This window comes from Limulus polyphemus, unplaced genomic scaffold (assembly GCF_000517525.1).
Source record: "Limulus polyphemus unplaced genomic scaffold, Limulus_polyphemus-2.1.2 Scaffold196, whole genome shotgun sequence".
Classification (NCBI taxonomy): domain Eukaryota; kingdom Metazoa; phylum Arthropoda; class Merostomata; order Xiphosura; family Limulidae; genus Limulus; species Limulus polyphemus.
This window is the reverse complement of record NW_013665806.1, coordinates 300,848-316,555: the sequence shown is the minus strand read 5'-3', so window position 1 is coordinate 316,555 and position 15,708 is coordinate 300,848. Positions and strand designations below refer to the sequence as shown.

At 32.8% G+C, this 15,708-nt stretch overlaps 1 protein-coding gene across 1 annotated transcript; it reads right to left on the bottom strand.

The window, feature by feature from the left end:
• Window positions 1-579: 579 nt before the first annotated feature.
• Window positions 580-6,640, bottom strand: LOC106478281 (chymotrypsinogen A-like). Its single transcript, XM_013938812.1, has 6 exons — window positions 6,380-6,640; window positions 5,279-5,467; window positions 4,780-4,886; window positions 3,424-3,701; window positions 3,039-3,199; window positions 580-768 (listed from the first exon to the last, which is right to left on the bottom strand). The coding sequence occupies exons 1-6, from the start codon at window positions 6,638-6,640 to the stop codon at window positions 580-582; spliced, it is 1,185 nt and encodes a 394-aa protein (XP_013794266.1).
• Between the last annotated feature and the right edge of the window lie 9,068 nt (window positions 6,641-15,708).

Genomic DNA, 15,708 nt, shown 5'->3' with positions numbered 1-15,708 from the left:
AATACGAGTTTGAAGCCCGTAAAATAGAGAGATGAAGCACCAAAACTTCGTAGAGAATAAATTGTAGTCTATTCATTTAACCATACGAAACCGCATGGATTTAGAAAAATTTTCCTGGATCACAAGTTTTGGTTGAATGGTATCTACGTTAATAAAGGCCTAATGGCTAAACATGCGATAGGTTTAGCATCACTAGTTATAAGACATTTGCTCCAGGCTATATAAATGCGATCGGCTCTTTGATTTGTGCTCACTAGATTTAGGTGATTTAATGGGGAAAATAAAAAAATGAAATGCATTTCATTTACGAGTAACTGGTATGTAACGTACATCATGTCATAAAGCTTTAGTATCTGAAAGAAAAGTCCGAAGAAAACTTATTACTTAAAACGAAGTTTATTAAAATTAGATATACCACTCTAAAGTGAAATTTTAACAGAGCACAATTTACAATTTCTCCATTATTCAGTCACTTCTATAAAATAATTCCACTGTGGAGATTACTTAATGCAGCAAACACCTTTCTGTGAGTGTAAAAAAGTGAATTGGGTATACAATAACAGTGCGACTAGGTTGAATTTAAGAACGTGGCCAGTACTCCGAGATCGGTCGACCAGTAACTTCTGTAATCCAGTCAAGATAATTTGTAACTCTGACATAAACACCAGGGACATTAGGACTACCGCAGCCAATTCCCCACGATACCAGGCCTGCCAATCCATAGGTACCGTCTTTTCTCCAGCAGGCTAAGGGGCCACCTCCATCCCCCTATAATAATAATGAAGATACTTATAATTTCATCTTCCTAGTGAATGATGATTTAATACTAAAGGAAAGAATGAAATTAAAGAATTTTCAGAAGTTAGTGAAGCAAAATAATTGCTGGTTATGAAAAAAAACAATAATCGAAATAAGAGGAAACATGCCATGTCAATGTCACAAAATGTGATCAAAATACACAAAACAAGACAGAACATTCATAAAGGAAAACTTCCCCAATAGTTCCGACATGTTTAACGACGCCATAGGGGAATGGGAAGTTCATGGGATTAAACTAATTGTTTTGTTTTGTTTGTAATTAAGCACAAAGCTACACAATGGGCTATCTGTGCTCTGCCCACCACGGGTATCGAAACCCGGATTCTAGCATTGTAAGTCTACAGACATACAGCTGTGCCACTGGGGGGGCATTAAACTAATTAAAAATATCCGAAGAGCCACAGACTCTGTAATCTTCAATAGACCAAGAGCTCTGAAACATCATGGTTACTTTCCTAAATATCTTCTCACAGCCACATTTACTTACTTCCATAATCCTAAACAGAAAGAGGTCCATTTAGAGATGGAATACTTTGATACACAACCCCCTCTACCCATTTTTAACTACTACAAAAATGTACTGAAGCATCTAACCATCTATGATTTGTGATAAGGGATTGCCCGTCATTTTTATAACGAACTCGCAGCTAAGAGTGAGGAATATCTTCTGGTATTGCAAGGATTTGAACCTAACTCGCTAGCTACGAAATTTAGAACCAAATTGCTACACGCTAAGTTCGATTAGTAGTCGTGTTCAATATGTGCAACAAAATATGTTGATCATTTTATTTGTGAAGTGGTTACTATGCATCGTTACTATTTTAATTTTTTTTATCCTCCACACCTCTACAAGTGAAATTGGCGTAAACCAAAAACAAAAGAAAAACAAACATTTCAGAATTATTTCCTCTAAACATGTTGGAGGTTTAACATGCAAAGCAACAGAGAAAGATTATTTAATTTGTTCACCGCAAAGAATTTAGCTCTGGATTTTAGTGCTGTAAGTCAGTAGCCTCAACATTGTCTAATCAGGAGACGATTATGGTTAAGATCCGTTGTTTTTTCCTTCTTAGTATAAAGAAGCACAATATGCTATTTACAGTGTGTTCATCGCGAGGAATCGAACACACGATTTTAGCATTGTAAACCTCGTCATCGGTAAGTTTACATTTATAGTGAATAATAGCAATATTTATTTACCGAGTATAAAATGCATTAAGTCTCGATGTAGCATTACCAGACAGAGATACGTGCTTTTCTAAAATTAGCAGTTGGCGAATTTATACATTTAAGCACTAGAAATGTTATAGAATTAAATCTTACTGCAAAGATCCAACTTTTAAACTTATAGGAACCAGAATACAAGGGAAGGGGTTTCAGACAGCAATTGTTTGTAAAGGTTTTTTTTCTTCCATAACACGAAGAGTAAATCAGAACCAAAACAAAGGAGCTAAACCATTGTTTTAGAGAAAAGATACAAGAGAATAGAGAGAGAGAGTGTTCAAGATCATTATCTCAAACAGTCAATAAACACCCGAATCAATTCGGCCAGGCTTTGATTTAACGTAATGTTATACAGCTACATTCGAGATCTCACTTCCATCATTACCAAGATACAAGGTCATAAAGAACCTAATAAGGTACAGTCACTACTATTACTTTTAAGTGTAGTCAAGATGACCATCGAACGTTTAAGATAACGTGCGGCTTTACGATATTTTAGAAGTCGGAATGTTCACTCGAAACTTTAGGTCTTCACAGAGGAATAGACCTGCGACCCGGAACACTCCGACTGAAATTAAGTCTTAGCAGATGCAGCGAACAGTCAAAATATAACATTCTGAACACAAAGTAAAGAAGTCTTATATTTTCCTGGAATATACCACAGATCTAAGAGTTCTTTGCAGCTGACTTTTTCGAAGATGAAGTATTTAGTCAGAAGCTTATCACATTAACTCGTATTGGACTATGGACTATTAAATTCAATCACGACCTGCAATTTCTCAGATTCAACAGTTATTATATGTACATAGGGTTAGAGTTTTATAGCGCAGGGTTTTAAAAACAGTTTGCACCATCAACGATAATTGTTTAAAAATTAAGTTTGTCTATTTTCGAAAATAAACATAGAAAAGAAAACCTTATCATTACATAGTATGCCGCACCAATATATAAAGTTTTAATACAAACCAATATAATACTATCGGTCTGAAAATTACCTTGCAAGAATCGGCGTTACTTTCTCCACCAGCACAGATAAAGTTTTCATACAAGATGAACCACTTACTTAACCTAGTTTTTCTCAGAAGCTGCTGACATTTATCGTTACTAATAACAGGAACATGGGCTTTTCTTAAGACATTGGTGTACGAACCATTTTCTGTTCAGAGAAATATTTCAATATTGTTGAATTATTGTATTTTTATGACAAAACAAACGTAAACCTGATTTGAAATAGATTGAGATAGTAACCAGTTTTTCCCGAAGTAAACAAAGCGATTATTACTTATTTCCCCCCCCTTCTTTCCGCTTCGAATATCACAAATTTTTAGATACAAGATAGTTTAAGAAAATATCATGTTCTTAGCCAAAAGTATAACTTACTGTAGGCATTCTTTCCCCAACCAGTAACCACACACTGAACACCTTCAAACTTTTCTTGATATTTTGGTAAACAGATGGTGTCAATATGAGGACCAAAGGAAACTTCCACTTTCAGTTTCAAAATAGCGATGTCGTCCCACAAGTTTTTCCTTTCATGATTATATTTAGAGTGGATGGAAATTTTTTCCACTTCATAATCTTCATGCTTCAAGAACTCATTAGTATTTTGGGTATCCCATTCTCCCAGTCGCACTTTCAAAGGAAAAGCATTTTCAAGCCTATGGTCAAATATATTAGGTTTGTATAATTATGAAATACGTTATAAAAGAGTGAATATCGAAAAAATTTCAAATTGGTAAACAAAGAACATCATGAAATTTGTATTTCATTATGTAGTAAGTTACTTTTGGACCCTTACATCAAATAATTTCATTCGTGACCGTGATATTATTTTCGCTTTTATTATCACTAGTAATTTGAAGATATGCAAAATAGGACTTGTACGAAATATTATGTCTACACGTTTTAAAAGAACCAAACTGAACAGTTCCGTGTAGACAGTCGTATGGATGAATGATCATTATTTTTCATTTTTACACAAGTATTTTGCTTTGTCATAGTTATATTATAAATTCGAATTCTGTAGATTTGTACATTGATAAAAAGAGAAAAACTAGATACAGTTTAACCACTTTCGTTTCTAGGGGGGGGGGGTATAATATGACGGTTAGGACGCTCGACTAGAAATCTATGGTTTCGAATCCCAATGAACGTGCTCGTCCCTTTCAGTCGTGGGGGTGTTATAATATGACGGTTAATTCCATTATTCGTTGGTAACTAGATTACAGATGTCGTACTTTTTAGTATAGATATTGGATTGTTGTTACTGGACTAGATAGAGGGTCATCTGTGCTCTACCCACCACGTGTATCGAAACCCGGTTTTAGCGGTATACGCTTTCTGATTTATTGCCAAGACACTGGAAAGGGGGGGGGGGAAGTACACCATATTATGAAAACAAAAGCGTTCATATAAATATTACATTAATTATTAAAATATATCAGAATTAAATGTCGGCAGGTTATAATATCGAGAGAGATCAATTATTTTGCGTGTCATCGACACTTCCCGCCATATTTACATACGCGTTTCTTAATTCTATTTAGGCTTTACATACTCCCTAAAAATATGGTAAAGATAAGTTGAATTTGTTATTCGTTCACTGGCAACGAGTGTTTAATTTACAGCAAAATAAACTAAAATAATTATGAAATATTGTAGAATACAACTTATTAAAACGGCTACTGAAAGGTAAAAGTAATTGTAGAGACTCCAATTCAGAACGCAATAACTTACGTAAATCTGTAAACGCAATGGGCTACAGTAAGCAAGTGAAAACTGTCTATAAGAACGGCACCACACTGGAAGATGTTAACTTTGCCTTCGACTTTTAGGACAGCTCCCTATAGAGAAAGTAAAATTAGACAAAGAAATATTGAAGTGTAAACACACACACACACACAATTCTTTGGGAGAAAGTTCACTATTGAAATGGGTTTATAAAAATTATAATAAGCAGGTTACAAATATTTAGTTAGATAAACCTGAATAAGACATTAAACCAGTTAGTTGCCTTATACAATTTTTGAAGCAATGAATGGTAATTAAAAAAGAAAAAAAAAGTTTGTGGTGTTAAGGTTTCAATTACTGAAGTAGAAAACCGTATCAGAAAACAGTTTATTTCAAATAAGAATTAGCCATAAAGAAGTTAATACATGTACTTAAAATTTAGTCTAAAATAGTGCGAATTTGTAAGTAACTGTTTATCCATTCATTAAATACACTTTTTTCTTACCTGCCAAGGCCACTCTCCAAACTCGGACAGATTTTTACCATTAGGACTCAAAATACGCTTGTTGATGCCATTGACTTTCCTGAAGCCACATTGACGAGTATATGGTTTTACGGTGGATGTTGTTGGTGCAATACAACATACATGAAAGTTACCACACCCTCTTCGGCCTTCTGGACTCAGGTGGGCAAACTAGAATAAAACAGAAAGATCATCAAGACTCCCGTTTCATACGCAGACTGAAAGACAAAAAAACACAAGTAATTTGTTCCAGTTCGTACTTTCAATATGAAAGATATGTTACGGGATGAGAGCTGTACGGTCTTTGACCCGAACTTACATTGTTAGAACGCCTATAATAGCTTACTTACTAAACGGTGTACCGCAGCTCAAACTTTGGATCCACTGAGCTATAGCTCAACAAGCGGCAACAATTAGGCCTTTTCCAACCTATTGCAGTTAGACTTATTTATATATTTTAAAATAGTTTAACTTATACTGAATGTAATTTCAAAGTAACGAAATTATATACAATCAAAATATCACGAGATAATGGATAGGACAAAATTATATATTTAACAATAAAAATATTTCATAATTGATAATTCTTAGTAGTAGTGATTTCGCATTTAATTACATAAAGCCAGTAAAGTAAGAATACAAAAAAAATAACTCAGCAAGACAGAGTATTAATGAAATTGCGCTACTTACCATCTGTAATTAAAGAATGACCTCATGACCAATATTTAAACCCTTCCTCACGTGATACGACACAGAGTTAATTCTCAGATTACAAGATGATCTTTTCCAACAATAACGTCAGAGATATATTCTACGTATATGTTGATCTAGGATTATATTATGATGATTATTCTTCTCGTTAATAATAATTACATAGTGTGCTAATTTCGAACAAGCTAAAGTGTTAATGCTGTTCACCACCGCCCGACATTAACAACACATACTTAACTGATAAACTCGGTGTGTTAGAAAAAACAACAACAAAGTTTAACAATAAAAAAAGGATAACGATACTTAAAATATACAATGTCGTTACCTCGAGTTTTTTTGGAGTGTACCATTTCTTTTCCTAGGTTGACTTACCAAATCGGGTTCTTTGGAGGGTACTGGTTTTTTCCTAGGGTCGAGTACGCCAGAACCATCAGTGATGATATTGTCGTCCTTACACACGTAATAAGGTACACACTCGCAATTACCAAAACCGGAGTGGGGGTTGTCAACTCGACTATTAATACTCCCGTCATCGTTATCGCTGTTTGAACCACCCCAGATTGGTCCGTCATCGTCTTGTGGATAAGCCAACGCCGTTTCAAAAAGGAAAGTCATCAGCAACAACACTTTCATTCTCTGTTGCAAGTATGAAAGAAAAAAAAAAAAAGGTTTCACGAAAGGTTTGTCTCCCCCATGAAACAAACATTCTTTAATTTAAAAGAAAAGTTAGGTAGAAATAACATGTTGGAATACTTAAGATGTGCTGCGGAAAGGCATTATAACACAGTTTTACCAGTTCCACCATTTTGAAATAAAGATTTAGATAAAACATTATACTTCATACAATGTTAAAACGTATTAAAGAAAAGCTTTGAGGGTTTCCACTACTTTAAACTGAGAAAGCGAGTGAACTGAAAAATCTGGTGTTCCCGAGATACAACACACGTCCGTAGAGATGATACATAATAGAAACGTCGAAACTAAAATCACAAAGACACTAGAAAGGATAATAATAATAAAGTTATCAAAAAGAATAAGAGCATAGATATTTAGAGTTTTCTTAAAATATAGTTTAAATAAAATAGCACTTGCAATTTTTGAAAATCAGATATCTATTAAAGTTCATAGTTATCTAAATAAAGTATACATAATCTTAAATACACGTGTCTGAAATGAGGGGGTTTAGTACTCTCCATACTAAAAGTTTGTAGTTTTACCTATATGCAAAATAATTCAGATTGAGTGAAATATTAATTAGTTACTTAACTAGCACAACAAAAATTAAAAAAACTAAATATTTTCTTTTGGAAAGAATATCGCCATTTTTCTGGGCAGAATTACAGTTTAGCTTAATATCTACTACAATTATCATGCTCAAGGTAAATTCCTTCCCCTTTGATTTCAAGATCATTCATTATGAGCGGTATAAATGATACATGTATTGTCATTGAGTAATATTTCTGAAAGATGTTAACCAAGCAAATAAGCTCACTAAATTAAATTAAAGCAACTAACTTAAACATAAAAACGAAGTGTTATTATAAATGTATGTTATAAAAGAATTAACAGAAAAATAAAATGTTTATAAACAAAGATTAAACGAGTTGGAAAGCTGTTAAAAACGTGTCGAAAAACAACAATCATACCTTACAGTTTACAAACTGACTACGCTATTTCAAGTGACACAAACTCTCCAGCTCTTCATTTTATACTTACCCTAACCGGTTCTGAGGGTACTACTTGCGTAGAATTGTCTAGGAAAGGGTCTTCGTTTTCACTGTCACGTGAAGAGAACCAATACAAATAGACGTGGCAAGGCTAATAATATTCAAATCGAAAGGCCTGCGGTAATTATGCTGCGTCAACAAAGTCAAATACTTTCCAAGAAGCTACAAAAACAAACAAACAAAAAGAACTGAGTTACGTAAAATTTAAAACTTTTATACCTGTTTTGACAAATCATTGTAATTATTTTAGTCTTAGTCTGAGCCAAAGTATGGATACAAATTTAAAAATGTTAATAATTCAGCTTTGTACTCTTGAATTTCTTGTTTCAATACATTTTATAGCATTAAAACTTTCTATATTCCTGTAGCTAGCTAGGTTACGTATATATCTATCCCTACTTACCTATCGTTATAAAATTTAATTTTTGTATTGTACTTGCTTGTTTTCTTTTTATTAGGTAAAACTTTGTGCGCCAGCAAAATCAAGCGTGGGGCGCGCGTATAACCGATTCGATTTTATTACTCATCAGGATCTCTACCAACATACCCTCAAATCTAATCATGTGTCCAAAGTAGTGCATCAGCCGTTATATATATATATATACTAATATCCTTTTCGTTACAACAAAGAAATCATTGGGACCCCAGACGAAAGAGTTATGTGAAAGATGTGGAGCGATAAGGCTCGTCATTTTATCTGTACGCCTGTCTGGAAAAATCATTTATTTATTTACTCAGATAAAAATTCGTTGAAATAGTTCACTCTATAAGCATGAATATAGCGAGTTGGGCGGCTATGTACATTAAGCTTTACTTTTGCTCAGCCAATACTGTGAAATAGTTATTATTAATATTCAGACATTTTAAAGGTGGTTTTAAACGGGCGATTATTATGGCAGCCATCTTATTTCATCACAATCCCTACTATTAACGTAACATAATGTTTTGGGACAAAAAGGGACCTACTAGTCCATCTCAGCTGTCCCATCCTATAAAGTAAAAATATAAAATAAATAACTTAGAAATAAAATAAAGAAATTAAAAAAAATCTTAAAGCTAACCCGTATCATTTATATAATTATCAAGCTTTCGCTTCAACTTTCATAAATTTACTACCTCCACAACATCCGAAGGCAACCCGTAACAAAAGCCAAACACCCTGTTAGAAAAATGAAATTGTCTTAGCTGAAAAATTACTCTTGCCTTGCCAACATTTGTATTTGTTTCCCATAGTCCTACTATTTATGCCATTAACTATGAAATCAGACGATGCATCAACATTATCAATTCCCTTTACAATCTTAAACACCTCAATCAGATCCCCTCTAACTCTTCTTTTCTCAACATAAAACAATTTCGGAGATTTTATCTTCTCCTTGTATGACAACTTTTCTATCCCAGGAACCATCCTAGTAACCCTTTTGTGAACCCTTTCCAACACTTCAAAGTCCTTCTTAAGGTAAGGAACCCAAACTGAACACAATACTCCGAATGTGGCCTAACCAATGACCTGTACGATGAAAGTATAACCTCTTTAGACTTGTACTCAATACTTCTGTAGATACAACCTAAAATCCAATTTCCCTACTACTAGCAACTGCACACTGCTTTGATGGCTTAAGAGACTGATCACGTATTACACCAAAATCCCTGTTAAGGTTATTCCCATCGAAATTATACATATAATTTAAATTATGATAACCCACATGCATTGTCCTGCAATTATTATAATTAAACTCATCTGTCCTTTATTTGTTCAACTCACCCCTTTTTAAAGCAGCAACATCCCCTTCACAGCTAGCAACACCCAAGACCTTAATATAATTTGAAAATGTAAGTAATTTATTGACCATTCCTTCATCTATGTCATTGATGAAAATCAAAGAGAGCAAACATCCTAAGACTGAGCCCTGAGGTACCCCAGTTGTGTCATTAATCCAGTTTGACTAAACTCTAATTGTAAAAGCCCTCTACTTTCTTCCGTCCAGCCACTTTTTTATCGAATGAAATAATTTATCCCCCACACCAAGAGAGATAATGTTTTACAAGTTTTTTATGTGACACCTTTTCAAATGCTTTCTGTAGTTCCAAATAAACCAAATCTATATCATTACCCTCATCTATATAAGCAATAACCTTTTCAAAGAATCTTGAAAGAATTGTAAGGCGAGATTGTCCCTTAGTGAAACTATGTTGACTATCTAATAAAATCATGAACTTTTTAATCGACTTTGCAAAGCATCTTTATGAGACTTTCCAAAACTTTTTCCACAAGTGATGTTAGACTAATAGGTCTATAATTACTAGGACAATTTTCATTACCTCTCTTGAAAAGAAAAGTAACATTATCCGACTGCCAACCCTCTGGCACCTGCCAACTATTCAAGGACTTACAAAAATACGAGCAAGTGGGTCACATATATAATCCTTAACATCCTTCAAAACCCTCAGGCAATCATTATCTGGCACAAGAACCTTATCGTTCTTTAAATATCCCAGAATTAATGCAATTATCTTCTTCGATTATTTTCCATTTATCAACTGTTAAAGATGAGTATTACTGCTTAAATTGTTATTAGTAACTGAAGAAAAAGCATAATTTAATAGCTCAGCCATCTCATAACCATCAGATACAGGCCTTCCTTAATCACTGTTCATAGGTCCTACCCCATCCTAACATTTTGTTTAGTCTTAATGTATTTAAAGGAATTTTTACTGTTAATTTTTACATTTTGAGCCAACCTTTTTTCACGCTTTCTTTTTGATCTCCTAATTTCCTGTTTAAGTTTCGTCTAAGTTTCCTATCATATCAGTCAATTTAAATTCTTTAAATTTGTGATGCTTTTCTTTAATTGTATTTCTTATACCCTTTGTGAGCCAACCTGGTCTTTACTTGCAGCTACCCTTCTCTTTCTATAAGGAATATGTTTATCTTGAATATCTAAAAAAATATCTTTAAAAATGTCCACATTTGATTATTGTCTCCAAATAATTCAGTTGCCCAATTCACAACAGATAATTCTTTTTGCATCCCTTCAAAATTTGCTTCTTTGAAATTTTTAACCAAAATATTATGCAACAAAACATTGAACCTAATAAAGCAATGATCACTTTCACACAGATGTTCCCCAATTTCTACCCTCTCAGCCATTTCTATATTAGAAGTTAACAATAAATGCAAAATAGCATTGTTTCCAGTAGGTTCTTTGACCATTTGGTGAAGAAAACCATCTTGAAGAGGTTCCAAAAACCTTTCTCTCTCATGGTTTGAGTGTAGCAATTCCCATTCTGTATGCTTGAAATTAAAATCATTACTGTACTTAAAATATGCTTATTTTAAATAATTAGCATATATATCAAGATTAAGGTCGACTAATTTGCACATTGAAACGATATTTCTCTAATTTTTTGTTTATTTAGTAATTTCTTGTTACAACAGTACTAAATACAGACAAGCAAGTTGAGATAATCTATTCTAATAACACTCAGTTTTTTCTATCCTGAAAGTGCGCGCGCACTTCATTTCAACGAATGTAAGCGAAAGGATGTGAATATACTTTAGTAGGCATTTTGTACAACAACATGTTAAAAGCTTATCAAAGTTAAGAAAAAATCTAACATTAGGTCGTAGAATAACATTATAAGCTTATTTACTGATAGTATTAATTTATGTAAAGTTTAGCCCTAACTAAACTAAAGAAGATGCATAATTAGTTACAGTGTTAATTTCTTTCTTTATCGAATATAAGCCGTACTTAATAAAGACTTAACTATTGTTAGGCCTAAAACAAATGGACTTACAGATTTCGGTGTCTGCGATTAGAATTTTTTGTATTATTCTAGAAATCTTGAATTTAAAGTACTTTGGTAATAAAGATAGTAAGCTGAACGCAAATGTTTTGCGGGTCTCTGCTAGTATAGATATAATAACAGCCATAAAGCACGAAAGAATGGGTATAAAATGTGCGAAGTTAATATTTTGTGACAGATATTTTTTTTGTATGTGAAATGCTATAAACTCTATCATATATAATACTTCTAATTAGGTACAAATCATCCAAGTTCTTTTGCATGCACTCATTCGACTACACAAGAAATCCAATTCTTTTATTTCCTCCTGTGATACCTTTTTACTCGAACCTATTAAAAAACAACTTCTCATAATGATGTCTAGTTTGTTAGCAAACTAGAAACTGTATTTTCCAAATTTCATACCTTACCAGATTTTATTAATATTAATATTTACCAACACTAGTAATCTTACGTTCTATTTAAGTAACGTGTTTCTTTTAATTATATGATATATATATAAGCAAAAATTATTTTTAACTCGTAGGTGAAATATGCAGTCGACTTTTGGCCATTCTCTAAGAGATTGAAAGATTATGGCAATAATTGGTTAGGAAATTATTGGAAGAGCGACCGCCTTTCTCGGTTCAGTAAATTTGAAATCTACGCGAACCACTGTGATTATTAGACGTTAATCTAAAATTAGAAAAACAGGTGTATTCGGCGTAGTTTGGAGGAATAAAAAATACAAGGTGATCAATGAGAGAAAAAAGGAAAGAAAGAGACTGGGTGATGTGAGCGAAAACAATAAACCGAGAGAAAGAGAATTGAAAGAAGATATGCTGCCAGTAAGAACCAAACCTGGTTCTAAACCGAAATAATACTAATATACTAATAAGATAAATCTGGTATGGGTCAATATCTTAAGGAAATAAGTAAAACCATAATAAAATTGAATATACCAAAACAGTAATAATATGGTGTCAGAAGTGATCTACAATAGACCGTGACAGAAGATGACTTATAACACTTAAATGCATAACATTTATATTGTGAAAATAACTTGAAATTATGAATTTCGTAGTACTTTTATTTTCTGCTGAATCAAATGACTAGCGAAAAATTCTTGCAAGTTTGTTTCAATAAATTTGCACGTGTAATTTTACTGAAAAGAACGATCAAGCGCTGATCAACAGTTAGTTTGGATGTACAGTCTGTAATTATGGTTCATAAACGTATATATACGTCGTGATTACTTATAAACACTAACCATTGTTTTCCTTTATTCACACTAACGTTTAAACACCTTTCTGGAGAAAACACAAAGAAAACAGGAAATGGATTACATCTTAATCTATTAAAAATAAAAGCTTAAGATAATTTAGAGATGTAAATTCTGACCTACTTAACAGATACAATATGGAACTAGAATTGGGTATAAGTAGACATAGTTCAACAAACAACAGTATAGTTTAAGACGCACAAGCTTTTGCATTTTGGATCATTCAGATGTGAGTCACCAGTAGAAGAGCTTTAGTGTTCAGTGCCTACAAGACAGTCAAAAACCTAGGTCACACCTAATATGTAGTTATCACAAACTAAACCCCTTCGTAACGTAAAATACGAATGTGTGTTTATTCATATATTTTTTTTATTAAAGATATCACTACTTAATTATATAGTATTCTCAGATATAATGATTTTTTTAAAGAGTAATTGAGTAGGTTCTGTAGAATAACGGAAGGTGTGACAGAAAATGAGTAACGGAGTAAATTTTAATTATTTAATCTCGACTTAATTCAAAGCAAACAGACTGGACACCATGTAAAATAAAATTAAACAGTCTTTATTAATTACTCAGAAAAAACAATAAAAACAATATAATTGTTGTTATCCCAGGAAAGAAGTAGTGGAACCTGTTAAGAATCTCTCAACAATTTGTAAAGAATCTGTTCTAAAGTGACAAAACATAGCATTATATACATGAAAATTAACACTGTTCTTTTCATGGCACTTGCACTATCCACGTTCATGTTGATCATTACATTGGAAAAGATAAAGGAACTAGCTGCTTAAGGTATCGCCTGATGCCAATGGAGAATACCTCTGTTCACTATGTTCAGCCTTACAGAAATCATAGACACGAGAAAGTGCACATAACACCCTAGATGAATCACCCAGTACAGTAGGTAGGACGAAAGAAACTTTGTTAGTTCCACGGCTGACGTTCTGTGTTAAAACTATACAGATTATATGCATGAAAATTTTGAAAAAATTATATTAATTGAGTGTTTAGGAAACATGTAGTGTGCCTACATACCATAATAATAAGTCTAAATAGATTGTCTGATCCTGCTCTTAGATAATCACATGCGGTTCGGAAAATTTGTCAAGATATACCATTTTCTATATATGGTCAGCAAATTGGAGAAGTCAAAGCTTATTTTTAACGATTGTCTGATGTGGAAATAGAGTTACTGAAAACCTTATTATACCTTTCTGTTAATAAGGCGAATTGGATAATGTGGACGACATGACAAGTGGAAAGTTTTAGAGAAGATTAGGATTTGACATAAGTCACTTCTTTCTTAGATTTTGCTTCGGTGGTTGCCTAGAGATGTTGTTTTGCTCAAACAGCTAACACAGAATTAGCTAGCCATACAGACGAACAGTGCTTGTATTTTGAAAAACATTTTTCCAGTCTTCATGTTTTATATGTCATATTTGTATAAATAAAGTGCCGTTTTGATGTGCTCTTTCATGTATGGTAGAATCAGACTCATTTGCATTTTGCTTAGCAGGCCTAGGGCCTCTGTTACATGGCCTAAATGAATTTTCTTCTTAGTTTCAAATTCATTTCAAAATACCAAATACAGTCTTTGCCAAAATGTTTGCATATTTTGAAACAAATAAGATCATTATTATTAGGATGGAATACAAAACACTTAGCGCTGTCAAACTGAGAAATGCTTGTTATATTAAAAATCTGTATATGTCATTTGTATAATGTGACAGGTTTTATGGACATCATGAACGATTTATTAGAACAGCAGAAAATTTCATCAGACATCTGTAGAAAGATGTTTAATTCAGCATTTCACCTATGTAAGAAATTGTTATTATATAAATATCAATTAAAAGAGGATTTTAACCAAATTTTGTAGATAGAGACTTTAACAAATTTAGAAATAATTCAATATCAGTTAAAAATACAACGTTAAAATTTGTTTATGAGCAAAGTAGAAAAGAAACTATAAGTTCACCTTATATTACAGAATTAGCAAGTCAATTATTTAATGTCACTAAGAAACAACAAAGCATTTTTCTTTCTTCAACTCTACGAATAAGATTAATCCAATGTTGGGGACTATCAAAGATAAAATAGAGTAAAAGATAAAACTGGATTTATGGAATAGAATGTTAATATGGAAATATCTATGTTTGTCAAACTAAAAGAAACTTAAAATATATATTGAAAGAACAGAAAGTTTACTTAAGAAATAATAAAATGGAAAATTCAGTTGTAACAAAACATGTATGTTATTCTCAAGTGAACTGATTTATTCTCAGTTATTAGATAGATCCACTTAAAACAATAGGATGGAACACAAAGTTTTTGAGTAATCTTAATTTGAAAACTCAGTTGAGTTTAAAGCTGTGTGAGAAATAAACGTGTTGGATAAGTTTGATGGAAAATGAAAACAATCTTTTTTATTACATGACAATAACAACAAACAATAACCGCATTTGTGTAGATTCTTATATAATTATCTCTACTGGGTTAATGAATAAAACTTCAACTTTCCTTCTTTCAATATGGATCTCTGTTAAACTAATCACAATGAAAACCAAGTGAAAATTAAGGTTTTAATCGCGCAAGAAACCTTGTATTCGTTCTCTTACGATAGCGCTAGCACGTGACTCTTCATTCAACCACAGCATTCATCGGCTGTAACATACAGAAATTGTCTACTCGACCAGAAATGGACATTACAGTCGTTGACCCTTTCAACATTTTTGTACAATGTTACTGCATTATCTTCTCGGGAAGAGTAGATATTATCTGTTATAGAGAACAAGGACACAAAAGCAAGCAGAACGAAACAGCTTCAGAACCAAAACTGCCTGGAAACTAACTCAAAGAAATTAAAAAATAACCCTCTTACGTTAAAATAGGTAGCAAAT

Coding starts and splice junctions, on each gene's coding strand:
- LOC106478281 (XM_013938812.1), bottom strand. CDS start 6,640: ATGAAAGTGTTGTTGCTGATGACTTTCCTTTTTGAAACGGCGTTGGCT. Junction 5,468..6,379: donor CCTCCAAAGAACCCGATTTG/GTAAGTCAACCT, acceptor GTTTTATTCTAG/TTTGCCCACCTGAGTCCAGA. Junction 769..3,038: donor GTAACGCCGATTCTTGCAAG/GTAATTTTCAGA, acceptor TTATTATTATAG/GGGGATGGAGGTGGCCCCTT.